Genomic DNA, 15,303 nt, shown 5'->3' with positions numbered 1-15,303 from the left:
GAATTAATATGAATGAGGGAGTTTTTTTAAATAATTATTTTACTTAGGTAAACCCAAACAAGCCCTTTCCTTGTGGACAATAAAATCACTTGCAACGAAAAAATAAAAAATCCAAATAACGACAAGTCGTTGTATCAGCATGTCTCCTCAGTGGATTTTCCACTCCCGTGATGGAATCCTGTCAACAAGCCATTTCGTTTCCAAACTTTCCATATTATCTATAAAAAAAAAACAGCTCAAAATCTCGCCCCTCGATGTAACGGGCAATCATTAGCTTTGCACTGAACCAAACACAACCTCTTCCCTTCTCTAATCGTCAAAATCTTGTTCAAAGTATATAGCTTTAATGGCATCCTTCTCAAATGGGACACACCACTTACACATAACAAACCGATTCAAGAAACAATCATTCCATTCTCTATCTTCCACCCATCTATCGTCACTACCTTGTAAGTCTTGTTTTGGTTCATCTTTGTGTAAATTGAGAGGTTCAAGAACTCTTGGTAATGAACTACTTGCTAGAGCTCAAGACAAGGCTAAAGGGTCGTCGTCATCACCTCCACCTTCTTATCCTTCAAATGAGCAACAAGGTCAACAGCTCAACATTGATAAACAGCTTCAGGTTCTTTTTTATGTTTCATTTTCCTTAAAGTCTCAGTTTTTTTGAGGGCCCCTTTACTTGTTTTGCTAGCTGGTGGATTGGAATTTTAGGTTTTGGCATATTATGTATGTGAATTTGGTTTTGTGTGAATGAAGTGCTCTCGGATTACTGGAAAACGAAATTTATAAATTTTTTCCGCCCAGCTTTTGCATTTCTTATGAATGTGTTTGTTTAATCTATTAATATGGGACTGCCATTATTGCTGGGAAGTGCTATCTTCAAATGTTAATTTTGTCGCGTACAATGAATTTTGCAATGGATAATAAATGGTCTCGTTTTAGCTTATATCTTTAAAGGTAGATGCGGTCTGCAGATTTCTCTTTCTTCGTGGCTAGGCAAGTGGAAAGTTTATTGAAAATGTTCAATGGGCTTTACTTGTACTTGAAATATTGAATGTAGTCTAATTTGTTGCTTTGGATCTATTTTTTTTGTAACACAAGAATCAATATTGTTTTTGTTATTGAAAACGCTGTTATAATTTATCGGTATCTTTTCACATTCAATGCTAACGGTCAGGCTTGTTATTGACCCTTTAGCATGTAATCAGGAGCTGGAACAAATATCTGTATCATGTGACCCTTTGTGCTCACTTGATGAAACAAGCTCCCGAGATTTTGAAGCCAACTACCAGCCAAAAACTGATTTGGTGAAAGCTCTTGCAATTTTTGCTGCAGCTGGAACAGGGGCGGTGGCAATCAACCATTCTTGGGTGGCTGCCAATCAGGTTTATCTTTATCTTGTGTACAGGTTTTTTAATTAAATAAAAAATTATCAACATTTGCATCCAGACATATTATGAAAGGTTATATGAAAATGGTAAGCTGGTAGTTTACTTGATGATTTTGCTGAGACAGGATCTTGCTATGGCATTGCTTTTTGGAATAGGATATGCAGGCATTATCTTTGAAGAGTCTCTAGCCTTCAATAAAAGTGGAGTGGGATTATTGATGGCTGTGAGTTTATGGGTAATAAGAAGCATTGGGGTAAGATTCATACTCTTTGCTTATTTACCCAAACTGATTTCGCTTCTATATTTAAGTTCATTTTTTAATTAGATTCTATATTTAAGTTCCTTTTTTTTTTTTTATCTGAAATGCATGCCTTCTTGATTAAATATTTGTAATTATAATCTTGTGCACTGCAGGCTCCTTCACCTGATATAGCTGTTTCAGAGCTGACACATGCTTCTGCAGAAGTCAGTGAAATAGTATTTTTCCTGCTTGGTGCAATGACCATTGTAGAGATAGTTGATGCACATCAAGGATTTAAGCTGGTTACAGACAATATAACCACTCGAAAGCCAAGGACTCTTCTTTGGGTGGTTAGTGCTGTATCTCTTCTGTCATGGGCATACTGACAAGTCCTTTGTTTCAAATGTTTGATAGATTAGACATTATTCGATGAGGAGGCAGCTGGTTGCATGATAATTTTTTCTTGTGGTTCAATATCTTACAGTTATATACCAATTCAAAAAATCAAATTTTTTTTCCATTTAAGGCAGCGTCTACTCCTCTGTTATGTAGTTACTCGAAGGACTAATAGTTATGGTCTAAAATGATTAGTTTTTAGTTCTGATTATTTTTCTGTTTTGGAATTTCTCTATTATCCTCATAATTATTGTGTCATGGTTCCATATGAATTGTTTGTGACCAGTAATTGTTGGATCTTGCAGGTTGGTTTTGTGACATTTTTCCTTAGTTCAGTCCTCGACAACCTGACATCTACTATTGTCATGGTTTCTTTATTGAGGAAACTAGTACCTCCATCAGAATACCGCAAGTATGTGCTGGAATTCTTACGAACTTATCCTCTTCCTATTGAGAATATTGTAGAATATAGCTTGATATTAGTCTCTCATCCTGACTTAAATTCCTGGTTTCATATAGCTACCATGATTCGTTGAAAATGTTATTAGATTTTTACTGACTTAGGCAAGTTCTGGATGTTTCCATGTTTAACACCACCTTAACAAAATTAGGATGTGTTTAGTTGTGGCAATTTTTCCAATTTTATAGGAAATTTTCTGAAGATGAATTAATTATGAAAACATGTTCAATAATTAAAATGAGAACTGTTTTCTTTGGGCATATGTGTTTTTTACTTATCTTTCTACAGAGAAATAATTTAGAATAGAGATGTGATGTGCAGGAAAAAAAAAAAACTAGCACGCTATTTTCTGAAAGTACACTCCCTTAAAATCTATTCTATTTAGGATGACTAGGATTCTTGTATGAAAAATTTATCAAAAGTTGTAGAAATTTGGATAAGTTTGAACCATTACGTTAGATTTGGAATTTGAATAAAGAAGAGACAGACAATCGAGCCTAAATCCCAAACTAGTCAGGGTTGGCTATGTGGATCTTTTTTCCCCTGTGACTAGATGATATTCCAACCAGAAAAGAAAGAGAGTGAAGAAAAGACATGGATGATCCTAGAATGGTGTCGAACCTTGATTTGTCAGAACCTGAATATAGAGTTTCAGCATTTCTAGTAAGAAGAGAAGCCCCAAATGCATCTGCATAATGGCATTGCTTGATAGATTATTGAGATGACATAGTTAAACGAGAAAAGCTGGGATCTTAATGTACTTACTAGTGATCTTCCCATTCCTTTTCTTTCCATAGAGGGGAAAATGTTGTGTTTGCATTCTTACTTCATTGAAGTGCCATTTATTTTTGGGAATTCCTCCTTTTTTTAACTCGGAAAACTTCTTAAGCTCAGTAGAGCTCCATTTACATATATGGGTTGCTTACAGGCTTCTTGGAGCTGTTGTTGTGATTGCAGCAAATGCTGGTGGTGCATGGACTCCAATTGGTGATGTTACAACCACCATGCTATGGATACATGGGCAGATATCCACATTGCCAACCATGAAGGTCTTTTCATTTTCCGTTGTCCATCCCCATGATTTGTTTTAATGTATTCCCTAGTATAGAGCTGGATTCAGTGGCGAATAGGCTAAAATGCACCATTGGCAGGGAAATATATCATGCATCAAATGCACACATGATTTACCCTGAAATAGACTGGTTAACTTGGGGGTTCAAATCAAAATGACTGGATAAGTTTTATTCCTTTCTGGTGGACATAATTTTGATACCTCAACAAGGTCTTGTGATGAGAAAAAATGTTTTTCATTTGATCTCATCTTACACTTTTTTTTCTTCCTGAACCAACCTCACATTACATTTTACATATAGATGGAGAAGCGCTTGGAATGCGCTTGGAATTTGTGCTACAATTGATAGATTGTCATGCATGTCAATTTAAAGCTTGGAAATGGCATGCCTCAGTTCTTTGAGAAAATTTAACCAAACAAGATCAATTAAAAAACACTTCACCTTTGCTTGCAGGGCTTGCTTGTACCCTCTGCTGTTTCTCTAGCTGTCCCACTGTCTCTATTGTCCCTGACCAGGTACTATTCTTCTTGACGCATTAGAGAAAAATAAGAATTAGAGCTCTGAAAGATTTAGTTTATATTCATATATTATGGATGACTGAAATGTGTTTCTCATGTTCCATTCAGTGAAGTAAACGGAAAGGGACAGGACTTGCCGAATGTTCTGGCATCTGAGCAGATGGCTCCTCGAGGACAGCTTGTTTTCTCTGTGGGTGTTGGAGCTTTAATTTTTGTTCCTGTGTTCAAGGCCCTGACTGGATTGCCTCCTTTCATGGGTATGCTGCTTGGGCTTGGAGTTCTTTGGATTCTCACGGATGCTATTCATTATGGCGAATCAGAAAGGCAAAGGTTAAAAGTACCACAGGCTCTATCGCGGATTGACACTCAAGGAGCCCTTTTCTTCCTTGGAATCCTTTTATCTGTGAGCAGGTATACATGCAAACAATGCATGGATTTTCCGGTTCCATGTTTGTACTTTGTGCTTACAATTTGTCCCGCATTAATTTTACTTTGAATTTTGTGTCCTGTCAAGATTTGGGTTTTTGACTGATGTTTCTAAGTTTGATTAGTGACTTGTATTCTTCTTCATTTTGCAAATACAGTGTTCCACCTTTCTATATATTTTCTCATGGAAAATCTATAGTGCCACTGGAACTCTGGAAGGTAGAAGGTTGTGGTTTTCTTGGTTATAATAATTTTGAATAATATATTTTTCGCAGTCTGGAGGCAGCAGGGCTTCTTCGTGAACTAGCAAATTACCTTGATGCACATATTCCAAATTTTGAACTGATTGCAAGTGCAATAGGAGTTGGATCAGCAATTATAGACAATGTTCCACTGGTTGCAGCAACAATGGGAATGTACGATCTCTCCTCTTTCCCGCAAGATCATGAATTTTGGCAGTTAATTGCATTTTGTGCTGGAACTGGTGGTTCCATGCTAGTTATTGGCTCCGCCGCTGGAGTTGCTTTTATGGGGATGGAAAAGGTGGACTTCTTTTGGTACCTGCGGAAGGTATGTTCCGGATGAATGGCATTCCTAGTCAACATATTTTTCTTCTTTTGAGTAAAGGAACTCGTCATCTTCTTTCAGGTGAGTGGTTTTGCTTTTGCTGGTTATGCTGCTGGCATTGCTGCCTATTTAGCTGTTCATAACTTCAGCATCTCCCTGCCAACAACTCTAGCAGACCTTCCTTTCCTCTCAGGTTCATAAACTCAAGAACTCGGTCTCTGATGGTTCACTGGCTTTAAAGGGATGTGGCCATTCGCATCAGATTAAACTGGTGATAAACCCGAACGGCAAATGGGTTCCCTGATGTTAAACAGTTCTGAGCACTTGAACGAGCGAATATGAATTAGATACGATTTCATTAGATACATGTCGTCGACGGATCACATTATGCCTGCCTTCGACCTAGTAGAAGCCAAAAACATCTTTTGTTCTTTAGAACAATTTCGATTAGATCACACTGAGCATGTGACATCATTTAAATTTCTTTATAAAAAAAAAAAGTCAAAACAATAGCATTTTATCAAAAAAAAAAAAAATTGAATTTTAACCCATTAATTTTGGATTGATTTTTTTTTTTTATTTGTTTTCCACATGTTAACGAGTTGGTCTAATTAATCAAAACAAAAAACAATGTTATTATATTTTAAAGGTTTTTTAAAAAAAAAAATTAAAATAGTATATTTTTTAAAAAAATTATTTTTAAAATAAAAATTCAAATAACTTCAAGCTAAAAAATATATATATATATATAAACAAACAAACAAACAAAAATAAAACCATTCAAATGACTGATAATGACAGATCAGAAATACGGTGGCCCCATGCGAGTATTAATTATGGGGCAAACATTGTCGAGGCAAATCGCAAATCTAAAACGAGTAATAAGCGAGACATAAAAGGCACAAGAATCGATAAAACATTCAAGAAACTATCTCATTCATTAGGACATTCAAGATGAAAAGAAAGCTGAACTAAGATTTAAGAGGCATGCTTGCCTCCATAAAGTACATTCACAATCTCAGTCTCAAACCTCTGATTATTCATTCCCCTCCCCTAAGCTGCCTACTAGGCAACACTCATCAAAATCGGCCACTATAATGAAGTTTTGCTACCCCTTCGAATACAATTACTATATAAAAAAAAAAATGTAGCAAAATGACATAGCCACCCTATAACTTAAGGAAAACAAACTCTTCAACGGCCGGGATATCACCTATCTTTTTCAAAGTTTCTTTGCTGGGTTGCTCATCAACTCCAATTGCCATGACAGCTTGCTTCCGTGGAGCTATCCTTCCGACACTCATGAAGCTGACATTGACATTCTGCTCTCCTAATACGCTTCCCACCTTGCCAATCATACCAGGCTGATCAACTTGTCGGCAGAGTATAATGCTACCTTCCAAGCTCACATCCACCTCAAAAGATCCAACCCTGGTCAAATGAGGAATTCCATCCTTCACTCGTCCCTCAACCTTAATCTCCCCTGTCTCTGATATGGCACTGGCGAATTTTGATTCCACATTGGCGACTTGAACCTGGATAAAGTCAAGTGGACTCTCAGGTGAACCATCTTGAAGAATGCGTTCTTCACTTATTCTTAGTCCCCTCTGTTTAGCACTGAAATCAGCATTAACCAAGTTCACAAAAACACTGGATATGGGTTCAATCAGACCCTTGGTAATCATGGCACGGAGCACCCTGGTGTCAAGGTCATCAGGAGCCCTAGCAGAAGCATAAGTCACTTTTACATCTTTCACACCACTCCCACCTGACACTAGCTGGACAGCCAGTCTCCCAAGTTTCTCAGCAAGCTCAACAAATGGTTTCAGCTCAGTCAGAACCTGCAAGGGAGTAAAAGCAATGGCAAGGGAAAAGATTGTGTTCCTTAATTTCTTATGACCAGAAAAGCTGTATGAATTAAATTGAATTAAAGATGACCTAAGTTTGTAAAAATACCTCAGCAGGCACCATTGGTGCATTGACTGCAGTGGACGCAAGCTCCCCTTTCAAGGCTCCGACAACAGCTTCTGCTATTTCAATAGCAACCCCTTCCTGCACATTAAACAGGAATTTTGTTTCATGCCATGGTAAAGGAAAAAAGCAACATGTTTGTTAGTATGTGACCGGTAACCACACCTGAGCTTCCATAGTACTAGCACCAAGATGTGGGGTCACAGTGACCCTCTCATGCTGCACCAACTTGCTGTCTTGTGGTGGGGGTTCCACAGTGAAAACATCAAGCGCTGCCTGAGCAACAATCCCAGCATCCAAAGCCCTTACCAGGGCATCTTCATCAATCACTCCTCCACGAGCAACATTGACAATTCTAACTCCTTTCTTCATCTTCACAAAAGTCTCATCATTGAGGATCTTCGCTGTAGCAGGAGTAAGTGGCATGTGCAAGGAGATGAAATCTGCAGTTGCTAAGGCTTCATCAAAGCTCACAAGCTCCACACCAATTGCACGAGCGCGGTCTGCTGGGGCATATGGATCGTGAGCAATTACATGCATGCCAAGCCCCTTGGCACGCCTAGCAACTTCTGATCCAACCTTTCCAAATCCCATAACAGCAAGCGTTTTCCCAACAAGTGACACGCCCACATATTTGTTCCTCTGCCACTTTCCTACATTAATCAAGAAAAATTTGAAATAAGTGCTTCTAGACAGTATATCAAATCCAATTGTCCCGTTGAAAAAGTCGTTACGAATTAACAAAATTTGCACCAGAAACAAATAATAGCATTCATGGAAAAACTCAATCTCATGATGTCCATTTAATATATCCACTTAACCATAAACATGTCATAGCCATTACGAAAAGATGTTGTGCAGTCAAAAGGACATAGTTTAACCATAACTTTCCTTGACCAGTATTTAAAGTTATATACTAAAAAAGAAACAGCCACCTGACTTATGTCAATGTTTTTGTTCGAATCTTCCTTTGACATTTGTTTCTTTTACATGTTTCTCTAAAACTCATTATCCTTAAACCCTTCCTAAACCCACCACACCACTATCTTTCCTGGATATGCAAAATAAACATCTTCAGTTGCGTGCATGTTAAGTATGTTTTGAATCATCAGCTTATTTGATCTTTTAAGAGACTAAAGTATCCATAATTAATCTCTTAAGCATATAAAAGACCACATGCAAACCAGATCTCACCGAGAAAAAAAAAAGGAAAAGGAAAAAACAAAGCATAACAAACCCAGATCCACCCTTAACCGAGAGTACCTAAAAACAGCATCGCTTCAGAAGGAATGTACTTTTACTAACCAAACTATCCAAAATCCCAGCTTTTTAATCAAAACCCATATTTTTTAAAACCTTTAACCACTCAACAAACTCAATCAAACACGAAAAATAAATAAAATGCAAGCAATTGATTACCAGCTTTAACAGAGGCATCAGCCTGAGCAACATTTCTCGCCATAGCAGCCAACAAAGCAATTCCATGTTCAGCAGCAGCAATGGTATTGGCAGTAGGAGCATTGACAACCAAACATCCATGTTCAGTTGCGGCAGCAAGATCAACATTATCAATACCAACACCAGCTCTACCAACAACCTTTAATCTACCACCAGAAGATTCAAAAACTTCACGACTGACTTTAGTTCCACTACGTACAATAAGGGCGTCACAAAGTGAGATCTTGGTACAAAGTTCATCTGGGCTTAGATTGTAAGAACAGTCAACGTTTGCAAAATCTTTCAAAAGGTTTATGCCCGCTTCTCCTAGTTTTTCTGCTACCAAGACTGTTGGTTTTGAGTTTAGGCTTGCGGAGAGGACTATGAAAAGTTGTCTGCGTGAGGATGTATGAAGGGGGGAGAAGGTGGGGAGTTTGTTGGTGGAAATGAGAGAGAGGGAGGAGAAATTTTTCTTGGTGATGAGGAGGTTGGAAGCGGCGGTAGGGGTGGTGGCTGCCATTTTGGTGCGGATTGTATAAAGGGACAGAGGATCTAAGGTGGGATTTTATAGGTGTGGGATTTGGTGAGGGTTTTTTGGGATGTGAAATGCAAAAGGTAGTGCACGCGCGTGAGTGCTTGTGATTGGGGCGGGAGAGAGCGCGAGTACGCGGTGATTGCTGAGAGGGGGTGGGAATTTCATGGGGTGTCGATGAATAGTTTTTTTAAAAAAACAATTAGCACTAGTTATATATATATATAAAAAAAAAAACTAAAACTAAAAATGGTAACAAAAAATTAAGGAACTGCTTTGTTATTGTGGACATGTTTTTTTTAAAAAAATTATTATTATTTTTTAAAATTAGACTTTTTATGTTTTTAAATATTTTAAAAATAATTAATTTTAAAAATAAATTTTAAAAATAAAAATATATTATTTTTTTATATTTTCAAATAAAAAATACATTAAAAATAATAATTATTATAATACCACACGCTACCTTAACACTTATCACATATTACTTTTTAAAATCACAAAGTTGGAAAGTGTTCCTTTTAGGACAGAACTTTAGGTCCATTTTCGCTCATTATTTATGATTATTTTTAATGCTATTAAATTTATCTTGCTAGTATCTTTTTAACAATATTAAAAATATTGTTACCAGAGCTTTGATCTTATTTCTTTTTTTCTTTCATTTACTTTTTTTCTCTCTTTTTTTGTTGGAGTTTGAGCAGCCTGTATTTTTTAAAAAAAAATAATATTTTTTCTGCAACATTTTTAAAAGTCATTGTTAAAAAATACGTTCATTTATCAAATGGTTCTATTTCTTAAAAAAAAAAAATCATTGCTAGTATTTCAAAAATGCGCTAAAAAGAAAAAATACCCTCTAATGAAACGAAGATCATATTATCACGGTGTCATTGTGGGAAAAAAAATTAATTACATAAAGATCATATTATCACAAAATAAACAAAAATAACTCATTACTCAAGATAATTTGAATCCCTCCTACCCTATATATGTCAGTTTTAAAGACACCGTGTATGGGTTCCATTAATTATATAGTACACGTAGGCGATTTTAATTTTTTAAAAAATATTATGAGACAATAAATGTTATCCAATATTATCATGTGCTAAGTAGATTAGTAGAATGAATTCCCCTGTCCAGTAGAAAAAAATTGTTAAGGAAATATAGATTAAGGGATGGTATTAAGATAAGAACGGTTAAATGATCCAATAAAAACAAATTAAAAGTAAAGGGACCAAATACAACATTAGCGGGTCATTTCGATGACCGACTAAAAATAAAGAAGTTGGGATCTAACTAGACAAGTAATCGTCAGCGGTTAATTTTGTGAAAAGGTTTCAAAAACATCGTCGGTGTAATCAAAAGAGAAAAAACAAATTCTCCTACAGCTGTACCGGCATGTTTTTGTTTTAACTATTTTTAGTCGTAAAGAGGGATGAGTGGTGGGTCAAATGACAAGGAGGCTGCATGTGTGTAAACGAGACGTCACCATTCAAGATTAACACTAAAATTATTCTAATCCTCGTCTTCGTTGTTTGATGTCTGTAGATTTTCTTCTATATTACGAAGAAAATTGGATTACAAACACTGAATTAAATTATATTTGTGCCTATTTTAGTAGGAAATATAAATTAAAATCTAACCAAACTCATTTAACAAAATGAGTATATATTACTTTAGAGAGGATGTATAAAAATTATTATCAGGATGTAAAATAGTAGTTTAAGCTATTAATTTATATTAATTATTTAATATATTATTATAATTTTATTAATTAAATGATGATGAATTCAAATCTTATTATTTTTATTTTATTTGATAAAATTTAAGTTTAAAATAATATTAACTTTTGCAATCTTACCCAACAGAATATACTTATAAAAACCCAATTTGATTCTCGCGTTGAATAAAAAAAGAAAAAAAATTAACAATCAAAATCTGGATTTTATGCCATAAATTAGAGTGAATCTAGCTGAATAAAAAAAACTCGTATCACAGAGAAGTCGAACATGCTCGATGGAATGTCATTGAATAATATAAAGTTAATATTAGTGAAGTTTCAAGATCCAGAGAACGAAGGCCTGTATTGTACCAGGAGAATCAAAGACTTTGGAGGATGGTGGGCCCTAACCGCCGTTGGATTTGTGTTGGTGAGACTTTGAACGTATCTGTTATTTACAAACACTGGATTGTTAATGACAATTCTATGGATGGCTTGCTCATAGAAAGGTACATTCTAAAAACCGAAAAAAAAAAGGCAAGTAGGGAAGCTTGGGACATGTTTATTCGCTAAAAATTTTTTTTTTTAAAGTGAATTTTAAAAAAGTTATTTTTTGATATTTGATAGTGTAATAAAAAATAAGTTAGAAAATAATTTTTAGTATTTGGTTATGTCATGAAAAATAAATTGAAATATAATTTATTAATGTTTTATTTTTTTTAGTTTATTAAAATAATAAAAAATAAATCTTACAAATTAAAAAAGTTGAATGAGAATGAAATTGAAAAAAAAATATAATTTTATAAATTATCTCAAATAAAATAAATAATAATCAAAACAATAGAGATCAAATCTAAAAAATAAAAAAAATAAAAAAAATTAAGAAATTAAAATAATAATAATTAATATTTCATAAATTATTTCAAATAAAATAAGTAACAATAAAAAGAACATGGATCAAATTTGATATGTAAAAAATTTAAATTAAAAAATGATAAGGAAAAAATAAATAATAATTATAAAAATAAAGATCAAAGTTAATATAAAAAATAAATTTTAAGGGATAACATTGAAAAATAAATATTCAAAACAAAATAAATATAGCAATCAAAAGTTTGAGGATCAAATTTGATATAACCAGCAAATAATATGATATTTTTAATTTTTTCACAGCTTCTAGAAAGTGTTTTTCGCTTAAAATAAATTGAAACACTTTATTGAAAATCAAGCCAATTTTTTTTAATTGAAAAATATATTTTTTTAACCAACTTTTCTAATAATAAATAAACATAAAAAAATAAAAATAAAATAATTTATCAGCAATACTTTTCAACAAACAATGGCACCCTTGATTTGTTTTGACTTCTAGCTCTGCAAAGGCTAGAAAAAAGACGTAAGTGAATGTAAGAATTTTTTAAAGAAAAAAGACAATGACTGGAAAAAAAAATATCGTTTTTTTTTTTACATCAAATTATTATATTTTATTGTATATTTATATTTTTAAAAAATGAGAAGAATAGAAGAACATTTCACAGCTGGCGGTTCATAATTAGTTAAAATTTATAAGTGTTGGAATCTATATATAACACAGGATAAGACCCAATAATACCCAATGATTTTAAATATATAAAAAATAACGTGCAATTATTGTGTTTATTTATATAAATTTTAGGGTAATGTTAAATCGCATAATCAAGTGCTCTCAATTATTTCACGATCTATAGTGAGTGACTTTCGAGAAAGGCTCCTGGTCTGGTTATTTCAAGTTCATTTAACATGATTTTTGATCTATAATTTTTAATTTTTAATCATAATTTAAAAATTATTTTCCACAAATAACTTATGAAAAAAATGAGTTGAAATAATTTCAAGTTAAGAATATTTTTAATAAAAATAACTCAAAATATTTTTTTTATAAAAGTAATATAATATAATCTATAGTCTACATGTTAAAATTTGTTTATTTATTTATTTTTTATTAAATCAAAAATTTCACTCAATTTTACAATAAACTTATAATTTAAGTTAAAAGTTATCTCTAACAAACATACTCATGACTATTCTTTGAATTAAAATCTTAAAAACAACTTAAATCAGTTTTAAAAAATCACATCAAATAAAACCTCAATCATTCATCTTATAAATAAATATATCACAAGCCATAGAAGAAGAAGAAAAAACGACCTCCTCTTCCATACTTGCCAGGTGCCCGAAACCGGACTGGGTTATACAATACATGACCCATACTTGAATAGGTTTTAAAAACAATGCATGGCGTAGGAGCAAAAATCCATGACCTTCCCAGGTGGGGAGACAGTTTTGAATATAGTTTTGAAACCCAACCCAACAAGTTAGCTTAGAATTGGAATCAGATCGGATTAAAAAAAAATAAGAAAAATCACGACCCAGTATGACTCGGTCCATTTGGCAGGTTGATCTGGAGACGCGATTGACCTGATAAAACCTAATTAAAACCTTGTTGTAATTTGTTTTTCTACTAAAATGATATTATTTGGAATTTTTTAAAAGATAAAAATTAGTTGATTAAAACTTGAAACCCTCTTTTTAAAAACTATGGTCTTGAATCGACAAATTTAGGCGTGGGCCCATATCCAATGAAGAATCAGAGACGAGCACACAGGTATATAGCCAATAATGGAACCTGGATTGGGGATTGGGGATTTTGGTATGATCTGTTAGGCCAGTCTGTATGGCAACAAGGCGTCGAGACATGAAAAATTATTATCTTTTAAGTTATTAATTTTATTTATTTTATTTGTCGAACGAGTAAAGAATTAATCTTCGAGATATAATAAAGTCTTAAAATTTATCGACAATAACTTTTAAAAATTTCTTTTAAAATTTTATTTTGTTTTTAATAAATGTATTCGTAGATTTTGTACAGATTTTGCAGAGAAAAAATAAAAAGAAAAAAAAAATTGTTTTCTAGTTGATTTTTGTCAATAAATAAAATAATATTCTTCCAAAATAATGTGTTTGTAGAAATTTAAAAGCACACCTTTACAAACAAATATGTATGTAGAATTCAAAAATAAAAAATTTTCAAATTAAAAGAGTAACTTTGCAAGATGTATTATATATAATTAATGAATTAGTTACAAAAATTAATTAATTAAATTAAATATTCCTTTTAAATCTTCTTTCTAACATCCAAAACTATTAATTCAGTGTCTCTCATTTTATAAAGTACAACAAATTATTTTTTTCAATGTAAAATAAAAAACTCTTTGTTTACCTAATATTCTAGCTATTATAACAAGATCTGCCATGAAAACTCAATTTTTTTTGGTGGAGTATAAACCAGTTCAACTTACAATTCAAATTACAACAAGGGGTGTAATTAAAGTTCAACAAAATTCTTTACTTTTTAATGTGTGAGATAGAGATCTTTTTGCTTTACTTAATATTCAAGTTATTATAACATGATCTGCCATAAAAACTCATTATTTTTTGAAACCGGTTGAACTTACGATACAAATTACGAGGAGGGGTGCATGTAATTGCAAAAGGAAAGAGGTGACGTTTGAAAATTCAATTTACTCAACAGTGAGGGGTTTTCTACTATTTGAACGATGAATAATCACATGTTCTTGTTAATATCCATTTATTTAAAATTCATGAAATTGATAGGTGATGATAAAAGATTTAATACCTATAAAATAATTTTTTTTTTGATGAGATTTAAGAACACTTCAATGATAAAATCAATAATTCTTCATAAGAAATTGTAATAAAGAAGAGAATGAATTTTAAATTTCAAGAACAAAAATATTTGTTCATGTATGATAAATGTTTTGGGAATAAAAGTATGAATATTTAAAGAGCAAAAAAATATTAACTTATTACATAGGTGGTTCAGAAGACATATATAATTTTTGAACTTTATCATGCTGTTTATATCGAGAGGGTTGAAATGTCATTTCTTATTGTTACCATTAACGAGTGATAAATATCTCTACAACATTAATAATTAATAAATACAAGAGATAAATATTTCTTATATACAATATTAATATTAATTAAAACATAGTAGATCATTGATAAACATTATACACTCAGATATATAGAAAGATGATTATTTTTTACTATTAATACTCTATGTTAAAAGTCATAAAAATAAACAAACAATAGTCTCGTGACCCAACATAAGATCTATAACAATTGTCATTTTCATATGCATTTGAACCTGGAATGATTCCTAACCTACGGGGGATGGGAGTTTAGTGCACAGCTGAATCCAAGAATATTAGGTTTTATATTTTATCAAACTTAAATATATTTAGATTTAATGTGTAGCTGAATTTAAAAATATTAAATCTAAAATAAAGTGAAACATATTATTTGAGTTTGACATTAACAAAAACAAAAATCAAGTATACTAGGTTATTACCCTGAATTTGATTCTTTATGATGATCCCTCATAAAAACAATGGATAGTAGCTGCACAGCTTAATCATGGCACCTAGGTTCGCAAGCAAGGTGGTAACGCAGGTATACCCCTGAATCACCCATTTTAAAACCAGATATATAAACCCAGAGTCGCTGGACGCTAA

At 32.8% G+C, this 15,303-nt stretch overlaps 2 protein-coding genes across 3 annotated transcripts; one reads left to right on the top strand and one right to left on the bottom strand.

The window, feature by feature from the left end:
* The first annotated feature begins 178 nt into the window (after positions 1-178).
* On the top strand, positions 179-5,503 carry LOC118059175 (sodium/proton antiporter 1). Of its 2 annotated transcripts, none has more exons than XM_035072026.2 (10): positions 179-622; positions 1,209-1,385; positions 1,516-1,644; positions 1,806-1,982; positions 2,334-2,440; positions 3,417-3,537; positions 4,015-4,076; positions 4,188-4,490; positions 4,781-5,075; positions 5,154-5,503. In XM_035072026.2, exons 1-10 carry the CDS (start codon positions 347-349, stop codon positions 5,271-5,273), a joined length of 1,767 nt encoding a protein of 588 aa, XP_034927917.1. In that variant the 5' UTR covers positions 179-346; the 3' UTR covers positions 5,274-5,503. The 2 variants fall into 2 exon arrangements, with proteins under 2 accessions (XP_034927917.1, XP_034927919.1); XM_035072028.2 differs by having other exon boundaries at positions 489-622; positions 1,198-1,385.
* Positions 5,504-5,980: 477 nt separating this feature from the next.
* LOC118059174 (D-3-phosphoglycerate dehydrogenase 1, chloroplastic) lies at positions 5,981-9,079 on the bottom strand. The gene is made up of 4 exons (XM_035072025.2): positions 8,463-9,079; positions 7,209-7,696; positions 7,029-7,124; positions 5,981-6,913 (listed from the first exon to the last, which is right to left on the bottom strand). The coding sequence occupies exons 1-4, from the start codon at positions 8,998-9,000 to the stop codon at positions 6,242-6,244; spliced, it is 1,794 nt and encodes a 597-aa protein (XP_034927916.1). The 5' UTR covers positions 9,001-9,079; the 3' UTR covers positions 5,981-6,241.
* Between the last annotated feature and the right edge of the window lie 6,224 nt (positions 9,080-15,303).

Source organism: Populus alba, chromosome 9 (genome assembly GCF_005239225.2).
Source record: "Populus alba chromosome 9, ASM523922v2, whole genome shotgun sequence".
Lineage (NCBI taxonomy): Eukaryota > Viridiplantae > Streptophyta > Magnoliopsida > Malpighiales > Salicaceae > Populus > Populus alba.
The sequence above is the reverse complement of the archived record's forward strand: the minus strand, read 5'-3'. Positions and strand labels throughout refer to the sequence as shown.